Here is a 22,435-nt window from a genome sequence, read left to right on the forward strand (position 1 = left end):
TCAGCCTGGAGAAGAGGAGGCTGAGGGGAGACCTCCTTGTGGTCTTCAACATCCTAATGAGAGGAAGTGGAGAGTCAGGTACTCTTCACTCTTGTGATCAGTGACAGGACTCAAGGAAATGGCCCGAAGCTGAGTCAGGAGAGATTTATGTTGGATATCAGGAAAAGGTTTTTCACCCAGGGGCTGGTGGGGCACTGGAACAGTCTCGTCAGGGAAGTGATCACAGCACCAAACCTGTCTGGGTTCGAGAAGCATTTGGACAACCCTCTCAGGCACATGGAGTGATCTGTGGGACTGTCCTGCGCGGTTGGACGCAATGATCCTGATGGGTCCCTTCCAACTCAGCATATTCTATGATTCTTTACAATATCTATTGGCATCTTGTTTTTTTAACTTTACTAAGCTTTTCTGGAAGATGTGGGTACCCAGTAACTTCTGTTCTTCAAAAAAAGATCAGTAGAGTGGTTTTGGCCTTTACTGTCATTCACAGATGGACAGGAGTTCCAGTAATACTTCTGTTTTCTAGACAGTGTGTGAGAGCAGAAACTCCATATTGTAGAAATTTCCGTGGGGATTCTTTATTTCTGTAGCTGTATTCTGACTTCATTAGTAAGTTGAATAACATTACCAACAGTCCTTTATATGTATGTATATTTATTATATGCATTTCCAAACATAGTTATTATATATGTGATCTCACTGTATTTCCATGACTGTGTTGGAATATGTAACTGTGGAGGCTACTGACTTTTTTTTCCTATTGCTGTAGGTTTTTTTACAATTTTTGTTTTCAAAAATCAGTCAATAATCAAGAAGATAATTAATATTTTCATCAATTAATTTAAATAATTATTAATGTCATTCATTATGTCATTAATTAGGAAAAAATTCTTCTCTTCTATAAAAAGCAATTGGTAAACAAAACCAAGACAATATTATTGAAAGTAAATTAATGGAGACAACATTCACTTGGAAAACAGAATTTTCTTGAACTGGTGAATTCCTAGGATATTTTGGTTCAAACCTTTAAAACTATGATATGTATTCTTCACCACTTCTCAGCTGCACCCTTAATGAAATCCAAGTTACTTTTGGTGAACTTCTCCTACTAAGGAAAATACAAACACACACACACACACACACACACACACACAAAAGTATGTTTAAAAACACATATAAAATAATATAAATGTTTTCTTCCCAAAGTATGTATATGACTAAATAAGAAGACCTGAAAGAACTATCCAATTGACCATTAATGAGTAATTCCTTTAATTTTTTAGATAGTGGTGATAAATGCTGCTTGGATACAAATCCATGTGGTAAATTTCAGGGTTTTTTTCACAAAGCACTTTGCTAAGGAGAAAACAAACCTAATAATTAAAAACCATGTCACAGCCCTCCCAACATTATCATACATTATGCCCCCTCAAGTCTTTTATTTCAACCAAGTGTCCTGTCACTCTAATTTAAATTAACTAAAGAACTATTAAAATATTGTCACATAGGGGAGATGGAGAGCACTTTACAGGCAGTGCCTATTCAGTAGCTTTCTGGAAAAGTCAGGCTATTTTTGAGGTGTTCTTGACTGGTCCCACCAGCTCCTTTAATCTTCCCTTTATTTATAAGGTACCAAAGGAAGGTTTGTCCCTTAGCCCCTGTTAGAGGAAATGCTATTAGCTACTGTGTCCCTCCTAATAGTACTTCTTTGCTATCACAGTAAGTTATTACTATTATTGCACTATTAATAATGCTGTACTCTGTGGTGTGTGATTTATTTCTGCTGTGAGTAGTCATTTGTCACATATTTTCTAAAAAGCTTCCATCTTATTAGAAAGAGGGGAGGGAGAGGTAGCATCTAATGGAATCTCTCAATCTCAGTGGCTCCAAACATCGTTTGATCTTTCTGACTTTTTGGAAGAAAATTCAGTCAGTGCTATAATTCACTGAGATCCTTCATCTACTTGACTACCCTGTCAGTGGCTGGAAAGTCAAATACAGCCTTGTATTCACATGGCTTGCTTGAACCAGCACCAAAGCAGATTTTCACATTTCTTTGCTATTTTGTTTTAAATTGCTTGTCCAACTTGGAAAATATCCCTCCTTTAAATGGTCCCTGATATACTCTCTGGAAACAACATTTTTGGGTGAATGACAGGAGAAATTTTATTTACCTGAAATGTGTGCTATTACGGCTGAAATTTCATCAAGCTGACAATAAAGGAAAATAAAAATCATTATTACTTATTGCAAAACCTGCATTTGTTAGTATGCAGTATTTAAAATCTCAAAAAATATTGAAACTGTCTGACCATAAGTATCATTTACAGTCAGGAATGGGATTAAGGACAGAAAATTATATAGTCTTGGGGATGATTCAGTGGAAAACCCTGAAGTTCTTTCAGATAATGATCGAGAGTGCCAAACTTTAATGATGGAACAGGATGGATGATCTATATTTCTGGTGACTTCCTCATCTAAGAGTACTGGCACTGCCACCAGAGAATAAAGAGCAACAACACCAAAACAACAGTGGTCTGGAGAGGACCAGGGCATGAGTGAGTTGAAGCTGTTTTGCATACACACTAAACATCAAGCGGACCAGCTTGCTGGAATTAAAAGAAACTCAAGGGATTATTGAAAAAAGGAGGGAAAGTTTGCAGGGTTGGGACACAGAATGGGCTAAGCACATGGAAAAGGAGGAGATAGGAATGTGGTGATTAAATGCACGAGCCAGTAAGACAGAGGGAGGGACTTCTGAATAAAAGCAAAAGTAGTTGGTTTCAGAATATGTGTATCATTTAGGAACAACATCTAGTCAGAAAGTGTAGAAGATAAGAGCAAAATAGCAAGAGGAGGTTGTCCAGGATAAGTGTTGGACGTTGTTGAAAACACAACCTCAAATACTTGATTTCACAGGTACTTGGCCTTTTTTATCAGGTGCTTCTTTAAGGCCCATAAGAAAAATTTCTTAGTGAGAAAAAAAAAAAGAAAAAAGAAAAAGAAAAATCAGTATGATTAGCTCTCAGCTTTAGAAGCACAGATGAAATGGAGGGCAGCCAAGAAAAAAGTGTTCCATGCTGCACGTGGAAGTAGTGTCAAATAGCTGACAAAAAGGACCATCAGAGAAATTAGAGCAGAAATAGTAATACACAGAAATAGAAATGTATATTAGCATTTATTATCTTGAGACTAATATTCTGTCTATGATATGAAGAACAGCTATAATATGAATGTTCCAGATTGACAAAATGGGGAAATATTTTAAAAGACTTCTCAGATGTTACCAAGGATACTCAAAATGGTTTTAATGGCATACATTAAATCGCCACAAACATGCCCAAGCTATTACGTCTAAGTGTCCAGGGAAGACACGGTCACCTTTGCTGCATAAGAACCATGAATATACATTATATATCATTCTACATATAAGGGATTTGTACCCTTTCTCTTCTGCCACCAATACTGTTTTCTTTTTGAATAGCTATGTATAAATATTAATCAAGCCAGTAGGTATTGCATCTATAGTTCATGGTTTTTTTAGCCCCAGCATACTGAATCATGGACAGAAGGGATTGACACATTCCAGTGTTCAGAGCAGTGCCATGGCTGTCATAAATTTCTTATAAAAGTATTGCTAAGTCAGTGTAGAACAGTAGAAGCCTAAAATCTGGAATATTGAATTAGACAAGTAAGCTCCAGTGGAAAAGAAGTTTGTTAGTGTTTTTTTCACAGCAAAGGACTATTTCTTTTTTCAGTTTGCTTTCAAACAATGCCCCAAGTTCCCTGGGCAGATGGCAAACATGCTGTGCTTAAAAAATTTATGCATTAGAGAAGATGGATTTCATACTTTTGGATTCTACTATCCCAAATTTCTTTGTTTTTCCCCTTTTCTGGCAGACCTATCAAGGTGCATTTCTTGTCAATTAATAGGACCTTAATGCTATGCAGAGGACTGACCTGAGGGAGTATTTGCCCTGAATACTCAATGGCACTTACTCATAATGGCCACAGTTCTTGCCATTCTTGCTTAAATCTTTTTAGTTTAAGCAAAATCCTCATTAGAGATCCTATAAAATGTGTCTTTAGCCAGTACAGCGTCAGTAGTTTCATACAAGACTCATAGTAGATATTCAATAAAGAGAAACTAATCAGCATAACTGATGGCTGTTAATCAGAGGTGGAAGTACACATTTATCAAAACATCAGAAAATGGATTGCTATTGCATCCCATGACGTTTTAGACAGAAGATATTATATGAGATAGGAGATACTATAGGAAAATAGGTAAGGAGTCCAAGTGTGTAAATATAAACTGTAAATAATGCTTTCTGCTTATTTTTCATCCTTATGTACTCTTATCGTGTCCTTTTTCAGCATGATCTCAGCTATGTGATTATTTGTGATGATTTTCTTTCGCAGGACTCTCTTCTTTTGTATCTTTGTTTTTACACTTCTTTTATCCACTTACACCTTTTTCTGCCTGCTTACTTGTGTAATTGAAAGAAATATCTTTTTTTATGTAACAAAATTTTCAAAAACTAATTTGAGGTTCTTAAGACCTTATCAAACTGCTACTCACCTGAATGCAACTAAAGTTGATTTTAACTATCAGGCTAATGAGAAATCCTTACAGAGAGTTTTCCCACTGCTGGAAGCACTAGCACAAGAATATCGCATACATAATTGCACTTGGTGTCAGAGATGTCAGGTGAAGGCACTGGTAGTTGTTTGATCTGTAACAGAATTGCTGCTGTTTGTATTTGAGAGAACAGGGAAAATCTGTCTATTTCACTTCTGCCTGGCTTATGTCAAAGAGGAAAAGTTAAAGCAAGTACGAGAAAAGTCATGCTTCCTCTATAAATTAAATACCACATGTAGAGAGTTGGTGCAAGTTCAGTGAATTTTTTATGCTTGTGGTGGGGGTTGTACATTTTCTGTAATTACTTTTTGATATTATTATTGCACATCCACTTTACTGCTAAAGGCATTATTTGACTTCTTGTCTGCATACATATCTGGCTAAAGTTCAGACCAAAAACATGACCTTTAGCTAATATCTTCAATTCTTACTGTAAGCAGGTGAGAGGTACAGCTTTGGGTTTCTTAAAAAAATCCCTGCCTTATCTCATCCGTAGTGCTATTGCCTATCCCTGAAGTTGCTGCTGTGGCAGAATGCTTCCAAACTGGAGTTGATAAGCCACCAGATTTGATATTATTGTTGATTGGTCCTTGGATATCATTAGCATATGTTAATTACTCATTAGCGTACATACATGGTGTGGCGAGTGTCTCTGGACAACAGTGTGTGCCCATAATATTTGCATATGACTTTCTGAAAATTCCTTTCTGAACATTCCTTCAATTGAAGGCAAGATTCTGGGAGGGGACACAAGTAGGCCAGGTGACCCAAACTGAGCAAAGGGATATTCCATACCATATGATGTCAGCTGAGATATAAAAGCTAAGGTGAGGAGCAGGAAGGCAGGCATTCCTTGTCTCCAGTGGCTGCCTGCTGAGGAACCATTATGTGTGCTGCAGCCCCTGCTTCTCAGGAGTGGCCGACACATCACTAGCTGATGGGAAGTAGAGAATAAACTGTGTAATCTTTCACCTCACTTCTGTACATGCAAGCTTTTGCTTTGCTTTTGTTTTAAAAACTGCCTTATCTCAACCCACAGGTTGTTTCCATCTTACTCTCTCCTCTGTCCATCTGGGAAAAGGAGCGATAGAGGGGCTGGCTGGGCACCTGGAATCCAGCCAAGGTCAACTCACCACAGCCCACAAGGGTCAAAGCAGTATCTCTCATACCTTGAAGGTAGAAAGAGTGACATTGGAAGAAGACAGCAGTGCTTAAATCCCTATCACAATAAAATCACAGTATACTGAAAGTTTCAGAGAATGGCTGACCATAAATGCTTTAATGGCTGAAATCACTCTTGATGGTACATTTAAAAGGGGAAGGGGTGCGGGGAACTTGAAATGCCTTATTTTGAAGTAGTCAGAAAACTCAATGTGAGTGCTCAGTGTGCTCCCTTCATCATTTCTTCACACTTCTTGTGTCCAACTTTTGGAATGAGAGAATGAAGCATTCATTTTTAATAAACTGGAAAACCGATGTTTTCGATACATGTTATAGCTATATATGTGAGTACTTCACCTTTTTTCCTGGTTCTGTGGCTCCAAACATGGCTCTATTATTATTAATTCCTTAATAATTTTTACTGCCATTGCCTTCACAATTTTCATCAATCAAAAATATCAATTGCATTAGTTCGTTCCTGTTCAAGCCTTCAGATATTTTCTCTTCTCTCCTTAATTGGATATACTTTGATCAAAACACAGGAAATATCTATTTTGTATGCTCGCTGTCAAAATAAAATGTACAAAATGAAATATACAAAATAAAACACAGTATCTGCCTCACAGTAGGTGCAATTTGTTTCCAATAGCATTCAATGCACAGATAAGAGCTTAATGAGGCATTATAGAACAAATGCACTTGTAGATGATTTAAAATGTTTAATTCTTAGTATCATATTTATAGACATGTGCAGATGCAAAACTGGGATTTATTATAGAATTAGAACCACAGGATTACAGAATGGGTAAGGCTCTTATGGACCAAGTTTTTTTAACTTTTTGGTACTCCAAATATTGTTGGCAGTTCTACAATACTGTCCAGGGTCATAGCTTCCAAGCATCCCAAGTTCCTCAAAGATGAAGTAAAATTAACAGATATACCTATGCAAACACAATCCTTGGCTGTTACTATGCTAACATCTGTTAGCTGGCAAATGTCTTCTTAAAAAAAAAACAGTGACTTCCTGAGAGAGAACTGAGTTAAGTTCAGAATTAAGTCCCATTGTGTTCAGAATTTATGCAGACTTGAGTATCATCTGACAGAATTCTCATCTCAAACACCCAGGGCAAGGAGTAGTCCCAAACATAACAGTGACTGTAGGGCTTTAAAAAGAAAAAAAAAGAAAAAAAAAAGGAAAATAAAGATCTTGGATCACTAGGTTTTATTGCTTCTGTTATAGCAAGTAGTGATGTGCTGCCACAGGGCTCCTGTATTATTACACTATCATTTATTTTAACCAGTAATGGCCTTATTTGGGTTTTATATCTAACATTTTTGTATTTGTCAAAGTCAAAGGTATTCATGTAGATTAATGGTGTTTCTCCTATGCTACTAAAGATACTGAAAGAAACTGAGAACTATTTTTATGGGATGTATTTGTCTTCATTGGGGAATAATAGCTCTTAACAGGGTTCCAGGAGTCCTGTAGCAAAATCTGTATTTGAATATGATCCCAGATTCCATGTCTTGGAACTTGTATCTCTCTCATTCAAAAGTGAGATGAAAAATAGTAGTCAAACCATGATGACTGAAAAGGTTTAGTCAGAACAATTTAGCTAATAATAGTCTTTGCAATCTCTTTATTTTTATCAAACCAATTTTTCTCATTAGTGTGTTGTGCAGCCAGCCATAATGTCTGCTTCTGTACTAAAATGATAATAGTAATATACAAGTTCTTGGTTTGTCTTTCACAAAGCTGGTAAGAATAGATACTCGTCCAAGACACTGTTAAATAGTATTTCATCATTGTCAACAAGACCTGAGCTTAACAAACTAACAGAACTAATTATCTAACAGCATTTTCATGTTTGCTCTATTACTTAAACTGTCAACACTGCAAATGTCTTGTGTATTTAAGAATGTCAGCAATTTTTTTTTATAAATGTGACTTTTTCTTGAAAGAAAATATTGCATTGTCAAAACTCTCCATTTTCAAAGGTTGTTTTGCTTATACAAAAGCATTAATTACCTACATTAATTTCCTAAATAATATGAACTGAATACTGACATGAGGGTAATTTGCTTTTGCAACCTAGAGCATTTCTTACTTAGAGTTGATGAAGCACAAAAGCACAGTTCAATTGTCCCCTTCAAAATGTCTAGGTTATATTTTATGAAGTTAGTCTTTACACAGGAAGAAACAAAAAATGTTGTTGTAGTAAAGTATTAGTATTCAACTTCTCAGACTCCAGAATATTTCTTCTAGTAGTGAAAAACAATGTCTTGGGTATGGGGTGTATTGGTTTTGTGTGACAAGGCTTTTGGAGCAGGGGAGCTACAGAGGTGGCTTCACTGAGAAGCTAACAGAGCCAATGCCAGACAGCTCCAAGACAGACCTGCTGCTGGCCAAGGCCAAGCCCATCAGTGATAGTGATAGCCCCTCTGGGATAATTTATTTACGAAGGTGGAGGAAAAAAGACCTGCACAACTGCAGCCAGAGAGAGGAGTCAGAATATGTGAAAACAGTCCTGCAGACACCAAGGTCAGTGAAGAAAGCAGGGGAGCATGTGTGCTCCAGGCACTATAGCAGATTCCCCTGAAGCCTGTGGTGAACAGCACTGTGAAGCAGCCTGGCTCCCAGTAGTCCATGAGGTCCACAGTGGAGCAGATATCCTCCTGCACCCTATGGAAGGGACCCATGCCAGAGCATTTGGTGAATGACTGCAGCCTATGGGAAGCACTTTAGCAGGCAAAGTTTGTCTCCTGTGGGAGGGACCCCATGCTGTAGTGTGGGAAGAGTGTGAGGAGCCCTGCTCCTGAGAAGGAAGCTGCAGCAGAAACAACATGTGATGAACTGATCGCATCCCCCATTCCCTGTCTCCTTGTGCTGCTGGAGGGGAGGAGGTAGAGAATAAGGAATAAAGTGAAGCCCAGGAAAGAAGGAGTGGGTGGAAGGGTGTTCTTAAGATTTGGGTTTACTTCTCATTTAGCATATTCTGATTTGATTGGGAATAAATTCAATTACTATCCCCTAGTCTGCTTTGCCCATTACGGTAACTGGTGAGTGTTCTCTCCCTGTGCTTATCTCAACTCAGGAGCCTTCCCTTAAATATTTTCTCTCCCCTATCCAGCTGAGGTTCAGTACATCAGCTTTGGTGGGCACCTGGTGTCCACCCAGGGTCAACCTGTCACACTATAGCTTGGTTTCTAGGATCTAGGACATAGAAAACAGAGCCTCTGCACAGCATGTTTGCAATTACTTATGGATATTTTTCATAATTGCTTGTCAACCTCCACATTCTACCTTTTATGCATTACTTCAGTAAAGCCCACTTTTCTGCTTTTTATACTGTAACTAGCTTTGAGAATTATTTACTATCTTTAACTATTCAGCACTTGTTAATTTTATTCTGATACATCAAAGTAATTAGTATAAACAAGAACATTTTAATGATAAGAACTGGGAAAGTTTAGTAGTAACCAAATAAAAGTGGATGAAAACAAGTCCCAGGCAGAATCCTTCTTCTAATCAAAACTGAACCTAAGGAAAAAACCTAAAATATGTCTTTTTCCACTGTGTCTTATGATAGGCAGGGATAAAGCTTGTGGAAATTACAGTGCTAGTGGACAATCATTCATATAGTCCAGAGAAATTCACAGCCTGCTTTCTTCACTTCCATTAAGCAAAAAGTGGAAAGCATCTGACATGTAGGAATGGGTTGGTGTCCCTGACATGCCCCATTTGTCTAAATGTGCTATCACAGAGGGCATTACAGAGACAGTGACTGTAGAGACAGCACAGGCAATGAGAAAAAGAAGTATCCCAAGAGGCATAATTACCAGTAGTACTGTGCAGAAATCTCTCCTGTCTGATGAAACAGAGAAAAACATGTTTTCATGAGAAGATTTTTGTTTCTGGTATATTATACCGCTTAAATAGTCTTTTTGTTTAGGCAGGAAAAGCAATAATCTTATAATGAAAAAATGTTATACACACACAAAGTCTCCCTATAAGAGGGAAAATATTTAGGGTATCACATCTCTGCTTGGAAAGACTAGCAATGTATTCATCAGACTAGCACATAAGATTTTTGTTACCATGACTGCATATAATATCTTAAAAAGATTTGCAACTTGGAATGCATTAAGATCCTCTAGGAAATATTAGAAGAAAGGACTGCTGGATTCCTCTGAGTGGTGGAGTCCCACCTACCTGGGAGCAAATCATCATCACTCATTTTCACAACATCTGTGAACATTTTCCTCCTCAGAATTGCAAATTGTTTCCATTCATCGTCTCAGTAGGAAAGTTACATTGATAGCATGGAAATCCTTTAGTTCATTTATTTGAAAACACTGGGGATGACTCAAGAGATACAAGATCTGACCTGGAACAAATCTTCAGGGCTAAGCTCCATGATCAAGTTACTGAGCCATATCAGAGATGCGGTAATACTCGAATTTCCTTGTGTTAACTGGAACCGAATTCAAGGAGACTCCACTATCTGTATCTCATGAGAATGTTCAAGAGCAGTGGAAAGTTACCCACCTCAGCTTAAGTGCAATAACAAGACAATAAATGTTATGGAAGAATGTCTATAGTTGGCAATTAGTAGCTATCATGCATAATTGCTTTTTCATGTTGTATATTCTTGCCAGTAAGTAACCGTCATTAAGGGGGACAGGCAGATGCCTCATATATCAGAACATTTTCATTATTTGCTTCTCAGATCATAAAATGGCCAGGATATCCATTTGACACTCCAGATAAAACTCTAAAATGCTGACAGCAAGGCATAGCAATTTAACTCATTATTCCCATAAGGAATGCATAACAGACCACGCTCAGAGTCTCCGTCTATTTGTTCTGGATGTCACCCTTCATATCATTTCTGTGCTTCACATTGTAGATCTTCATCCTCCTTTCACATATTTTTCACAGGACTTTTTCCTAGCTTTCACTGACCTTGTCCCAACTTCAGGTCTTTCTAACCATGTCTGCTATCAGTCGTATATGTGAATAAATTACACATCATACACATTTCCTGTTAATTGCCTTCTCTCTGCTTCACCCATAGACCTTTCCTAGATCCCGTACATATTCTGTTTATGTAGTTATCTTTATTTCTTATTGATTCCCCCATAAACTTATGCCTTTTTAGCCTGCTCTGTAGTAAGTTAGGATTCTTACAACCATTTTCTTCTTTCTTCCTCTGTTTTTCTATCCTTTCCACATAGAAGTTGACTTACAATTTCATAAAAACATACATAGTTTATTTTTTAGTTTTCTTGATAAGTATTCCTAGTTATAAAGAGAGCTTTTTATCTAAAAATTCTCCTGCCACAAAGAGTTTATTTGCTTTCCTTACTTGTTTTGTTTTGTTTTGTTTTCTCAGAAAAGAACAACTTTGGCAAGTAAGCAAGCTAGAATTTGTTGAAGGCTGGAATGAGCAAAGAATTTGGACCCTAAGGGAAGCTTTGCATTCATTTTATAGTGAGGTCTGCTGGTTGGCTGGCCTGTCTTTAGTGTATGCTGTATGTATCTTCCTTGCACACAAAGAACAAACAGGATTTCTGTCAAAATGGCTTAGCTCAAGTTAAGATAACAACAAACAAGGAAAGAACAAAAGTTAGATACCCACAAGAGAGATAGTGTTCATGTGTCTCCACTGATAATCTAATTAAATTGGAGGCAAAAATTCCTATAGTTTCCAGCACTTTTTAGAAAATCAAAGCTATAGCAACACAAGAAGTAAGTGTCTCAGTTCAGAGTTAAATACTGCATACCAATTAGTTTTTTCATGACTGGAAGCCACAGCTTCAGGCCTTTAAAAGAAAGGCTGACTTTTATTTACTGCTCATCTTAAGAGTAACAGGTCTGGTCTCATATGTGGCATCTGACCATTTCTTCAGCATAGAGGAAATAAGCACTAGCTAATTAATCACTTCTGAGGTGGATCAAGAGCTGGCTGAGTGGCAGAGTTCAGAGGATTGTGACAGAGTAGTAGAATCCAGTTGGACACCTGTAGTCAGTGGCATTCCCCAGGGATCAGTACTGGGTCCTGGACCCCCAGAACTGGACACATGATGACCTGCTACCCTTGCAGCCAGGAGGTCCAATGGTATCCTGGAGTGCATCAGGAAGAGCACGGCCAGCAGGTTGAAGGAGGTGATCATCCCCTTCTGCTCAGCCGTCGTGTGGCCATATCATATGTCCAGTTCTGGGGTCCTCAGTACAAGAAAGACAGGGAGCTACTGGAAAGGGTGCAGTGGAGGACCACAGGGATGATTAGGGATCTGGAGCATCTTATGAGGAGAAACTGCTGGAGCTGGACCTATTTAGTCAAGAGAAGAGAAGATCGAAGGGGATCTCAATACATATAAATATCTCAGACCGGTGCCAAGTGATGGTGCCAGAGTCTTTTCGATGGTACCTGGAAACAGGATGAGGACCAATGGCCATAAACTAAAACACAAAAAGTTTCACCTCAACATGAGGAAGAACTTCTTTAATTTGAGGGTAGAGCACTGAAAAAGGCTGCCCAGGGAGGTTGTGGAGTCTTACTCTGGAAACATTCAAAACCCACCTGGACACATTTTCATGTAAGCTGTTCTAGTTGAGCCTGCCTTGGCAAGGAGGTTGGACTAAATGATCTCCAGAGGTCCCTTCCAACCCTAAATATTCTGTGATTCTTTAATTCTGTGAACTTAATTTCTAGGCCTTGAAGTGTCCAAGTAAACAGGTCCACTTTTTTAAAGAAATCACTTTTCATATACTATGTGTGTAGTATGCAACAGCAATTGCATCCAGTTTCATAGTGGTAACTTTTAGCACTCTGATTACTGAACAGTACCTGTTCATGATCTGTTAATTTAAAAATTTGAAGTCCATTTTTTTTCAAGAACTAGAAATTCTAAACTAAAAAAGTGGTTATGTATTAGTTCTTAATAGTTATAGTTATTAGTAGCAGTTATTAATAGTAAACATTTTTATTATGTTTTTCCAGTTCCTATTTGAGGATCTTTACCCTTTTTTACTTAATTTTAAGTAATTTGATAAATTTTTGAGTATAGAAATCAGACATTTTTTCTTTAAACCTAAATTATTTGTTTGTAAAAAGTTGGTAAATTATTTGTTCGTAAAGATTAGATGTAAATATATGAAGAGTAAAAATTTTTCTACTTACAGTTGCAAGTTATCTTTTATTTTAAAACAAGGAAATAATTTTTCTTGGCACCTCAGTTTTCAGACAACCTTCATTATCGTGAAAATGCATTTTATCCTTAACCAAAATACTGAAATGAAGCTGAGATGTCAAATTCTTCTCCTCTCATGCAGTTTTCTGAATATTGCACTATGAAACTTTTAAAACACTTCAATCATGGCATGGTAGCATGAACTTCTATTCATCAAAAAGTGCTGGTTTTAAATAGTGGTCAAGTCAAGTCAACAAAGTTTCCTTTTTGAAGGGAATTTCTACAATCAGAATTGATTCTGATCTAAAAGACTAAAGTTATATAGTGAGCAGAGGCAGTGGGAAACCATTATGTGAATTTGGTAAATGTTAAAAAAATCTGACAATAGTGGTGGGAAAACCTCTTTGACTTGAAGAGGAATTCTTTCTTGAATAAAAGCAAGAGCTTTCACTGTTGATCTCTGAATCCAGGTTGTCCTAGGCCACAAGCTTAGATCTCACCTTATCCCTATTCCTTCTCCTGGCTCTTGAGCCAGATCTACTAACAATGATGGTTGTGAAAAGCTGTTGCAGCATTTTAAGAATTTTAAAAATTGCAATTATTTGCAACACTGTTTATCTACTGGTGTCATTGTTATATCACTCTGTAATAATACAGGCAAAAAAAATGCCCTTTCCTATTTCAGTCAAAGCACTTCATACATTTTAATGCAATGAATCCTTAAATATCCTAAAGGATAGGTTAATGACATCGCTGTTTTAAAGCTGAAAAACACAGAAATGGATCAGCATTTTTCAAGCCCCCGCAGTCTGTAAGTCTCTCATAAAAAAATTAAACTGTACAAAATCAATGACTTTTTTTGACAGTGAAGGTCATACTGAGTTGGTAGAGCTGCACTGCTTAACTGTGACAGTACAGGAAAATAAGAGGTCCACACCTTTGTCCTGCCTTTTCTCTTAAGTGATTTTAGGGCATGTAAAAGTTATGAAATGCTATTAAATTGGGAACTGATCCACCTTATGTTCTTTGAACATAGAGAAATTTGAATTTCCTCACAATTATTTCTTTTTTTTTTTTTGGTAATAAAACAACACATTAGCATGGCTAAACCTGAAATTGTAGCTTTATGTGGACGGTTATCTGGCATCCAAGAGGGCTGTAGAGAAAATGGGGTTTTGGTTTACTGACTATGTTTTGACTATAAATAGAACAGAACAGCCAACTGGAAAGGGATCTGGGGGTGCTGATTGACAGGAAGCTGAACATGAGCCAGCAGTGTGCCCAGGTGGCCAAGAAGGCCAATGGCATCCTGGCCTGCATCAAGAACAGTGTGGCCAGCAGGAGCAGGGAAGTGATCCTTCCCCTGTACTCTGCGTTGGTGAGGTCACACCTGGAGTATTGTGTTCAGTTCTGGGCCCCTCAGTTCAGGAAAGACATTGAGGTGCTGGAGCAGGTCCAGAGAAGAGCAACCAGGCTGGTGAAGGGACTTGAACACAAGTCCTATGAGGAGAGGCTGAGGGAGCTGGAGTTTTTTAGTCTGGAGAAGAGGAGGCTCAGGGGTGACCTCATCACTCTTTACAACTCCCTGAAAGGAGGTTGTAGCCAGGTGGGGGTCGTTCTCTTCTCCCAGGCAATCAGCAGTAGGACAAGAGGGCATGGGCTTAAGCTCTGCCAGGGTTGGATATTAGAAAGAAGTTCTTTACAGAGAGAGTGATCAGGCATTGGAATGGCCTGCCCAGAGAGGTGGTGGATTCACCATCCCTGGAGGTTTTTAAGATGAGGCTGGATGTGGCACTGAGTGCCATGATCTAGTAATTACAATGGGGTTGGATCAAGGGTTGGACTTGATGATCTCGGAGGTCTCTTCCAACCCAGTTAATTCTATGATTCTATGATTCTAAGAAGTCTTGTTTCAGCTCATGGGCTTGTCCATTCCTGTTGACCAGGTAAGTAAAGGTCCTCTGCTTTTGCAACAAACCCTTAAGCTTAGGAGAGCACACTTACCCCCTTCATTGTCCCCATATCCATCATACTTAGGAATGCTTCTATTTTAGTCTATGTTTCCTTGTTCTAGAAAGACTGAGACTAATCCTCATGATGCTACTGATCTTGGTTTGTAACTGGAATAGAATAGAACAGAGAAAAGACAAGACAACACTAGACTGGACTAGAATAGACTAGACTAGAAGGTCTAAACTCAGATTTTCATCTGATCAAAGGAATACTGTTCTGAGGACCTGAACAGGAAAACTTCACTTTGGCAAAGGGATTAATTTCCTTGGGAGACAGATTAATAATAATAAGTTTATACAGATGAAAGAAAGGTTTATGCTAACAATTTTTGCTGCTTTTGCCTGGCTCAAATGTGCCAGATAGCAACGCTTCATTCTGGGAGGCTTTAAGTCCTGTTAAACTTAAAAGCGAGTTAGGGGAATTCAGCACTTTAAAAAATGATACCCATAATTTTCCTCCACCTCTGATTTTGAGCAGCTGTGTGCACATCATCAGTACTTAGCCAGGGGAGCCCACAGGAGATGGCTACCATCAGCAGCTTTCCAATGTTGGCATGACATGCCCACCACAGCCACCTGTTGAGGTTGGGAAACAGGGCTCTGCAGCACGGTCCCGTGTGGTGGGTCAGGTGCCAGGGCAGTGCCACAGCCCACACCATTGCCGCCACCAGGGCTCACACAGGCGCTACAGACCCTACTCTGATCGGCAGCAGTGGTGGGTTGGGGTTTGCGTGCTGAAAACATACAGCTAAGTCCTGAATGCTAATCATGCCCCATTGTCTGCTTCCTTGTTTTTATCCCTGTAGGATTTTTTCATCCGCTGAAACCAACAAAAAGATCATATTTTCCTTCAGTTTTCTGAAACCCCATCATTTTTTCCAGACTTTCCATTTCATGCTGTTTGAATTTTATTAAGATCTTTTCACACAAAAGCAGAGTACCAACTATATGATGCCCTGAGGGATCTGAAAGGCTGTTGCCATAATGTCGCAAAACTCTGGAGACATTTTATTTCTACCAGAAGCTCTTTCGAGGACTGTGGCTAAGGATATAAAATATCTTAAATGTTTACAGCAGGGATCTTGATCTCCATTGGAATTTAATACAAAACTCTTTTTTTTGTTTGTTTTTAATCTATGATTGGCACATCATGTTAACACTGATTAAGTAGTATCTGTCTACAAAATTAATTATATTTTATTTATATCTTGCAATGAAGAAAACTGGGTTTTATTCCAGAATTAGGGATAATGTCAATATGGATAATATTAATCATATATTCTTAGGACTCTGACTTTCTTTGCAACACCTCAGTTGATCATTTCTAACTATTTTCACCAGGTATTTTCCAGAAGCACCTCTGTTTACTGTTTCTGCCTCCAATACTTTTTATCCTTCCCAAACACAGAGATGCATAAGTTCTTAGTAGGAGGCTCACAGCAGCATGTCTCCTCCAGTGAACAGGGAAACATTTTGTAAGTGTTAATAAGGTTTTGTTTTCACTGGTCAACCTTGAAATCAAAAGCAACTACTGAACCCCCAGCAGTCCCTTATATAGCCCAACAGTCCTGTTAAGATGACTTTTGAAATAAAATTTAGGAAACTGTATTCTAATTTGACAAAAAGATAAGTCTCATGAAAAAAATTATTCCATTTCCTAAAAGCTGTAATATAATAGTGTGTGTGTGTGCATGTAATATAGCAGGAGATGTGTATATATGTATGTATATATATATGTATATATATAAATTAATTAATTTGCTGTGAAAATATTTTGTAAAATTCAGTGTATGAATAATCATACAGAATCTGGGATGCAAATGGTAAAGATATTGATATTTAAAAACATGTTTGAATGTTAGACTATTTGGGACACATTTTCATAAACGGTTTCGTAATTCTGTATGTTTCAGGCTTCCTGGGACCATGCTGAAGATGCTGAGACTATTAACAAAATTTGATATTCTTAAAAATAATATAAACATCCAAAACATTAAATGAATCTGGTGTTTTAGGCAAATCTAAATCTTTCTATTGTCAGTGACTCAAGTCAACAATTTTCTGTTACAGATAACTGAAAATCTCTATTGGAAGTATTAGGCCAAATAAAAAAGATTTTTGAAATTCCATTCTAAAATTGCAAGAACTCTATAAAAATACAGAAATCAGATACTGATAACATGATGGCACTGCTAATACAAATCCATCAAATTGCAGCACTGTTTAACACCATACACACCCTCCAACAATAATCTAACATTATTCTCCATTCCCATTTCCTGTATTACCCAGTACTACTCTTCTTCCTCAGAATAATGCCCCACTGATTCCATGGATAAGGATAACAGCAGTTGCTTTCTCAAAAGAAGAAAGTAAATTTTATTTCTGGAGGATTTTTTTCATTGTTAATCTTCTTATATGAAAGAAATACTGTTCCTATTCTCAAATAGACTTTTGTAGAATGGCTTTTGTAATTATCAAGATAGCTTTTGATGTTGCCTCACATAAATGCACTGAGATAGTTATAATTTAACCCTTTTAATGCTGTCTTTCCATACAGCTTCTTTGTAATGATTAACCATAATAGAATTTTTAATTGGTCAGTGTTCTTTTAAAATGTCAGCTTTTCGAATTCATTATGTTCTATGTTCTTCTGGCATCAATTGATTAAAATAATTAAATTTATTTCCCACTCACCAATACAGACATTTGGAAAAATGGTGGTAATAACTGACTCTATTACCTCAAGTTTTTATTCCATGCTAAAGCTTGTTTTTCACTATCCAGACAATGACTAAAACTGAATTTAAAGATTACATTCATGAAGTTCTGCCCATCTCCTGGAATTTTTCTGTCTCCAATTATAAGAATAACTGCAAATGTTTGGAATTTCATAGTTTAACTACAGAAGTTGACATTTTCCATGGTAAGATGTGTACTTTTTATAGTAGTTAGGAAAAATTTCACAGTACTCATTTTTTTTTCTTTCCATTTTGCCGAAATCTCCCTGCAGGATGTGTGACACAGGAGAAGGGCTGTTCACGTTTCAAACACGAGAAGGAGAAATGATATATCAGAAAGTCCATTCTGCAACACTGGCAATAGCAGAGCAACATGAAAGATTAATGATGGAAATGGAGCAGAAGGCAAGGGTAAGGTCCTTTCACTAAAAATCTTTAAACTTACAAAAATTGGTAACAAACCAAAGAATGATGGAGTAACAGCAGTCTGTGGATTCAGCTGCAGCAGTGATACTAGCTAGGTGACAGCATATGTGTTCAGTTTTTCTTAATGCCTGAAAGAAATTATTTTCCCTGCCTTATGATAAGCAGCAATACAATGTGAGTTCAAAAAGACCTATTTTAATATTAGTAGTTCAGAATTTCAAATTTGCACAAGTTATGTTTAAAGTGACTACTAGTGAAAAGTTTGGAGTTTTTTAAGACGGTAAGGAAAAAAGTTTTCCCTGTGTGCTTAGAGGTAGAGTTGGTCTTTAATAATTGTTCTGGAAAGCTACCTTGCAACTGCACTTTGAAAATATCTTTATATTCGCCAAAAAGAAAATATGTGAGGAGGCCAGGGAACCTGGTCTGCATGCTTTTCTTCGCAGATTGCCATGTATCTTCTTCCCTGGAAAGAGAATTGAGGGTAATCACACCATTTCCAGTGACTTCCAGTGACCAATCCAGTGACTTTCCTCATGGTCCTATACCCCCAAAATCCACGAGTGTCAAAATATCTTCACAGTCATATGACAAAGACTCTTGCAAAGAGCAACCTTAGACACCACTGTTCAACTTCTCCTAATTATTCCTCAGAGAAGTCTATCTTCTTCTATTCACTGAAAAATAAACTTGAAAAATGCTTAGATTTCCACACAAGTCTCTTATGTTGAATGTTCCTCTCAGACTCTGCATGTCTGTAAGAAAAATCTGAGTTGAGAAGCCATAAAAAAGTAATTTTTTGGTGGTTTGTAGAGAAAGATAGATGAGTTTTTCCATAAAAGTAGACAAAGTAGGAGCATTTGCACAGTAGCTGAGATGACAAAATTTGGCCAAAAAACACAGGAACAGGAGAGTTCACAATTAAGATTACAATAAGTTTAGGGATACAGGAGCAATTGCTGGAAAGCCTAACACAAGATGGAATAAACGTAAGTGCATGTGAAGTAGTAGAAGGGCTGGCAAAAAAAACTTAATTCTATTGTGCAAAAAGTGATTGAATAATAGTCAAAAAGCAGGAAACAACATAATTATAAATATTTTTTCCTTTAAAGTGTCCACACCAGTAAGAGAAATTAGAACGCTTTCATGCTGCCATAGTAAGCACTTAGACCAGGATCACACAGGATTTCTCTTTCACAGAACCATCACTTTCAGCTCTTCCTGTCAATTATCAGCTTTGCTGCTTAGCAAAGACATTTCCATTCTGCCATCGGATGACTTCCTTGAAACCTCATTTATGAAGGCTGTGGCCATATGGTACGTAATATCAAACTCCGAGAGCAGGCTGAGAAATAGAAATGACTCATCAGCCACACAGTGTACGATGCACTTGGCTCCTGGACGAGGCTGCACTGTGATCTGCAGAGGCAGATAAATACAGGCCCACAAAGGCTGCTCTAGGCTGCATGGAAACTGTGGGCTGTGTAAAACAGGCCGAAAAACCTGGTTTTATCCTTCAGCTAATAAGCTAATGTTAGCTTGAATTTAGAAGCTCTGCTGCTCCTGCCTGACAGGGTAATGAATGTTTAAGGGGTCATCTATGTCATCTGCAACATCTGAGTTGTATTCATATTCAAAATAAAATCTGAAGATATCAAATAGACTAAGTATGTGTTACATAGCTTTTATTAAGTATAATTGCTTCTCCAGTATCTAATTCCAACAGTTTCACCAATACCTATGTATATTTTTTCCATAAAATCTGAAATTGAAATGCAAGTAAAAGCATATTATAAATCAGGGATTTAGCTGCCATAAGTGTCATTCAGTGAATTTTTTTACTGGAGCGACCTTGATGAACTATATAGATAATGATTAGTTTTCATAATGCATATATGCCTTAATAAGAAGAAAAAAAGGAAAAAAATAACCCACAGAACTCACAAAAAAAACCACCCCAGAAACAAATTCTGGCAGAAGAAAAAAAGTGAAATTAGTTTCTGCCAGCAGAGACTTATCAGATAAAGGTATTACAGGCAGCCACAGGCCAAGTTTACTCCATTTATGGACGTCTCTGAACATAAAAATTCTGTTTCTGAATGCTAAACAATAAATTCATTTTTATGTTGAGAAATCTTTTGCTCAAGCTAAGTAACATGCTGGATAACTATGTTAATAAAAGAGAGACTTGAGAAGGAAACTAATTCTTCCCATTAGTGCATGGACTGGAAGCAAAATTGTTCTGTGGCAGCTCATAGAGCACCAAATCTGCCTCATTGTCACCTCGAGCAGGAGAAGCCCTATCAGTTTAGACAGGCAGTCATGTGCACACTTTCATCTTCTGCTCATTTTCCTTTCAAATAATCCTTTCAATAATCCCTTCATATTATAACATGGAAGAAAGACCTGAAATATGACATCAATAGTCGCTGACATAGGTGTGGATTCGAGTTGGTTGTTGGTTTTACTGAGATCAAAGCAGACTGGATTTTATTCAAATATTACAGCAAAGTAGACAGTGATCTAGTTTTAGCTCAGGTGGTTTTCTTGATTAAGTTTGAAACATTACACTGGCAGAGTGATATTGTTTTATGCTTACTTTGTTTGGGACAATAACAAGTTTGGGTTAATGCTTGTATTTAAATTTAAATTCTTTTCTGGGAAATTGTTATCTGTATATATTCACTTTTTTCAGTCTTTGTTTTTTTGATGAATCATTGTAATACAGATGATAATTCTGTTTTGTAGTTGTTTTGCGTGAGAGAGGGCAATATTGCAGTGTTTTGTTAGTGAGCTTAGTTTCAACATAACAAGTTAATTAAAAACAATTATGGTCTTTCTATTTACACTGTATTATTTTTTGCTGTTTTGTTATCTATAGGAGAGTGTCAGCAACTCTATTTTTATCATCTGAACAATCTGCATTCTTAAAAATCTCCTGGTTTTCCCTCCCCCTCCCTTCTCTGCCCCCTACCCACCTTGTTTGGTTTTTTTGTATGTAACATTTAGAAATCTAGTTGGATTGTCAGGCTTGAAATTACTGTGAAAAAAAGTGTTAGCCTCAAGAATAACATGTATCCCCACTACCTGTGGTATGGTGTTGAGCATGAAAAATGCATTTCTGAGTGTCTTAACAGCCAGCTCTATCACCCTCCCCTGTCCCCAGGCTGGACTGCAAGCCCCTTCATCTTCCTTTCTGTTAATTTAGGTGCCTATCTGACTCGGTGAATTCAGTTCAGTTTGTTAATTTGGACAAAGAAAACCCCAAAAACACCTAACTAAAAGGAGAAGGATTCTGCAGGTTTACTGAGCTGAATTGGTTTAGAGGCAGCAATGAACCATTAGATCTTGTCAGTTGGCCTGTCCTGAGGAGAGAAGGAAAAAGAACAATTCATCCTGCATAAATGGTTCACCTACATAAATGTTGAGTATCCTCCTCCTTACAATCAGGAGATGATGTTAGGTTTGGCAATCTTTTTTAAAGAATCTCAGTTCAGATAGTTTTCACACACCAGCATCTGAACAGTTGTACTCAGCAGCAGTTGTCTATCTAACCTCTGCACCAGGATGACAACATGGCATTGGAATTTTAACACCTGATTTCCTCTCTAATGCCAGCTTTGATCTTCTGCCGTTCAACTTCCACTGAAAACACTCCTGATGTAACTTCTGCCCCCACTGTTGTTCAAGTGTATAAAATGAGGGGTTAAGAGCTGTAGATTTCCTGTGTTATGACTACACATATGAGGGAGGCATGCTGAGGAAATACTCATACCTTTGTAGCCCTATAAATTACTTCTTTCAAGAGCTGCCAGTAAAAACTTATTATGCAATCTCAAAAGAATAAAAATTTACAATGTGTAAAAAAATAAGTCTAAATAAGATAGCACTAAAGCTGATGTTAACCAGCTGAAGTTAATCAAACATGAATAAAACTGAAGTATAAATGCAGGAATAAATGATAATGGCCCGAGTTTCATAACTTACTATCACAGAAATTTTCTATGACACTTGTTTTACTTTAGAGAGCATAGCTATAAAAATGCCATTTTAGATTGTGATCTTTTTAACATTTCCCAGAAGATAAATACCTCTATGAAACATTGCATCTCTGTATTTTTCATTTATTCTCACTATTTGCAAGTCTTGTCTTTAAAATTCAACTTAATGTAAGTGAAAAAGTCATCATAATAGATTTCTGTAATTTAAAAAAAGATAGTATCAATGAGTTTATATATTATTTCTTTTAAAAACATTAT

General features: G+C 37.3%; 1 protein-coding gene across 1 annotated transcript in view; it reads left to right on the forward strand.

The window, feature by feature from the left end:
- Positions 1-22,435, forward strand: part of DOK6 (docking protein 6) — a 254,260-nt gene that overhangs the window by 167,906 nt on the left and 63,919 nt on the right. Inside the window, exon 6 of the mRNA XM_050315022.1 lies at positions 18,026-18,164. Within this exon, the coding sequence (XP_050170979.1) occupies positions 18,026-18,164 (139 nt within the window). The remainder of the gene's footprint in view (positions 1-18,025; positions 18,165-22,435) is intronic.

Source organism: Myiozetetes cayanensis, unplaced genomic scaffold (genome assembly GCF_022539395.1).
Source record: "Myiozetetes cayanensis isolate MyiCay16 unplaced genomic scaffold, myiCay2020 scf1, whole genome shotgun sequence".
NCBI classification, from domain to species: domain Eukaryota; kingdom Metazoa; phylum Chordata; class Aves; order Passeriformes; family Tyrannidae; genus Myiozetetes; species Myiozetetes cayanensis.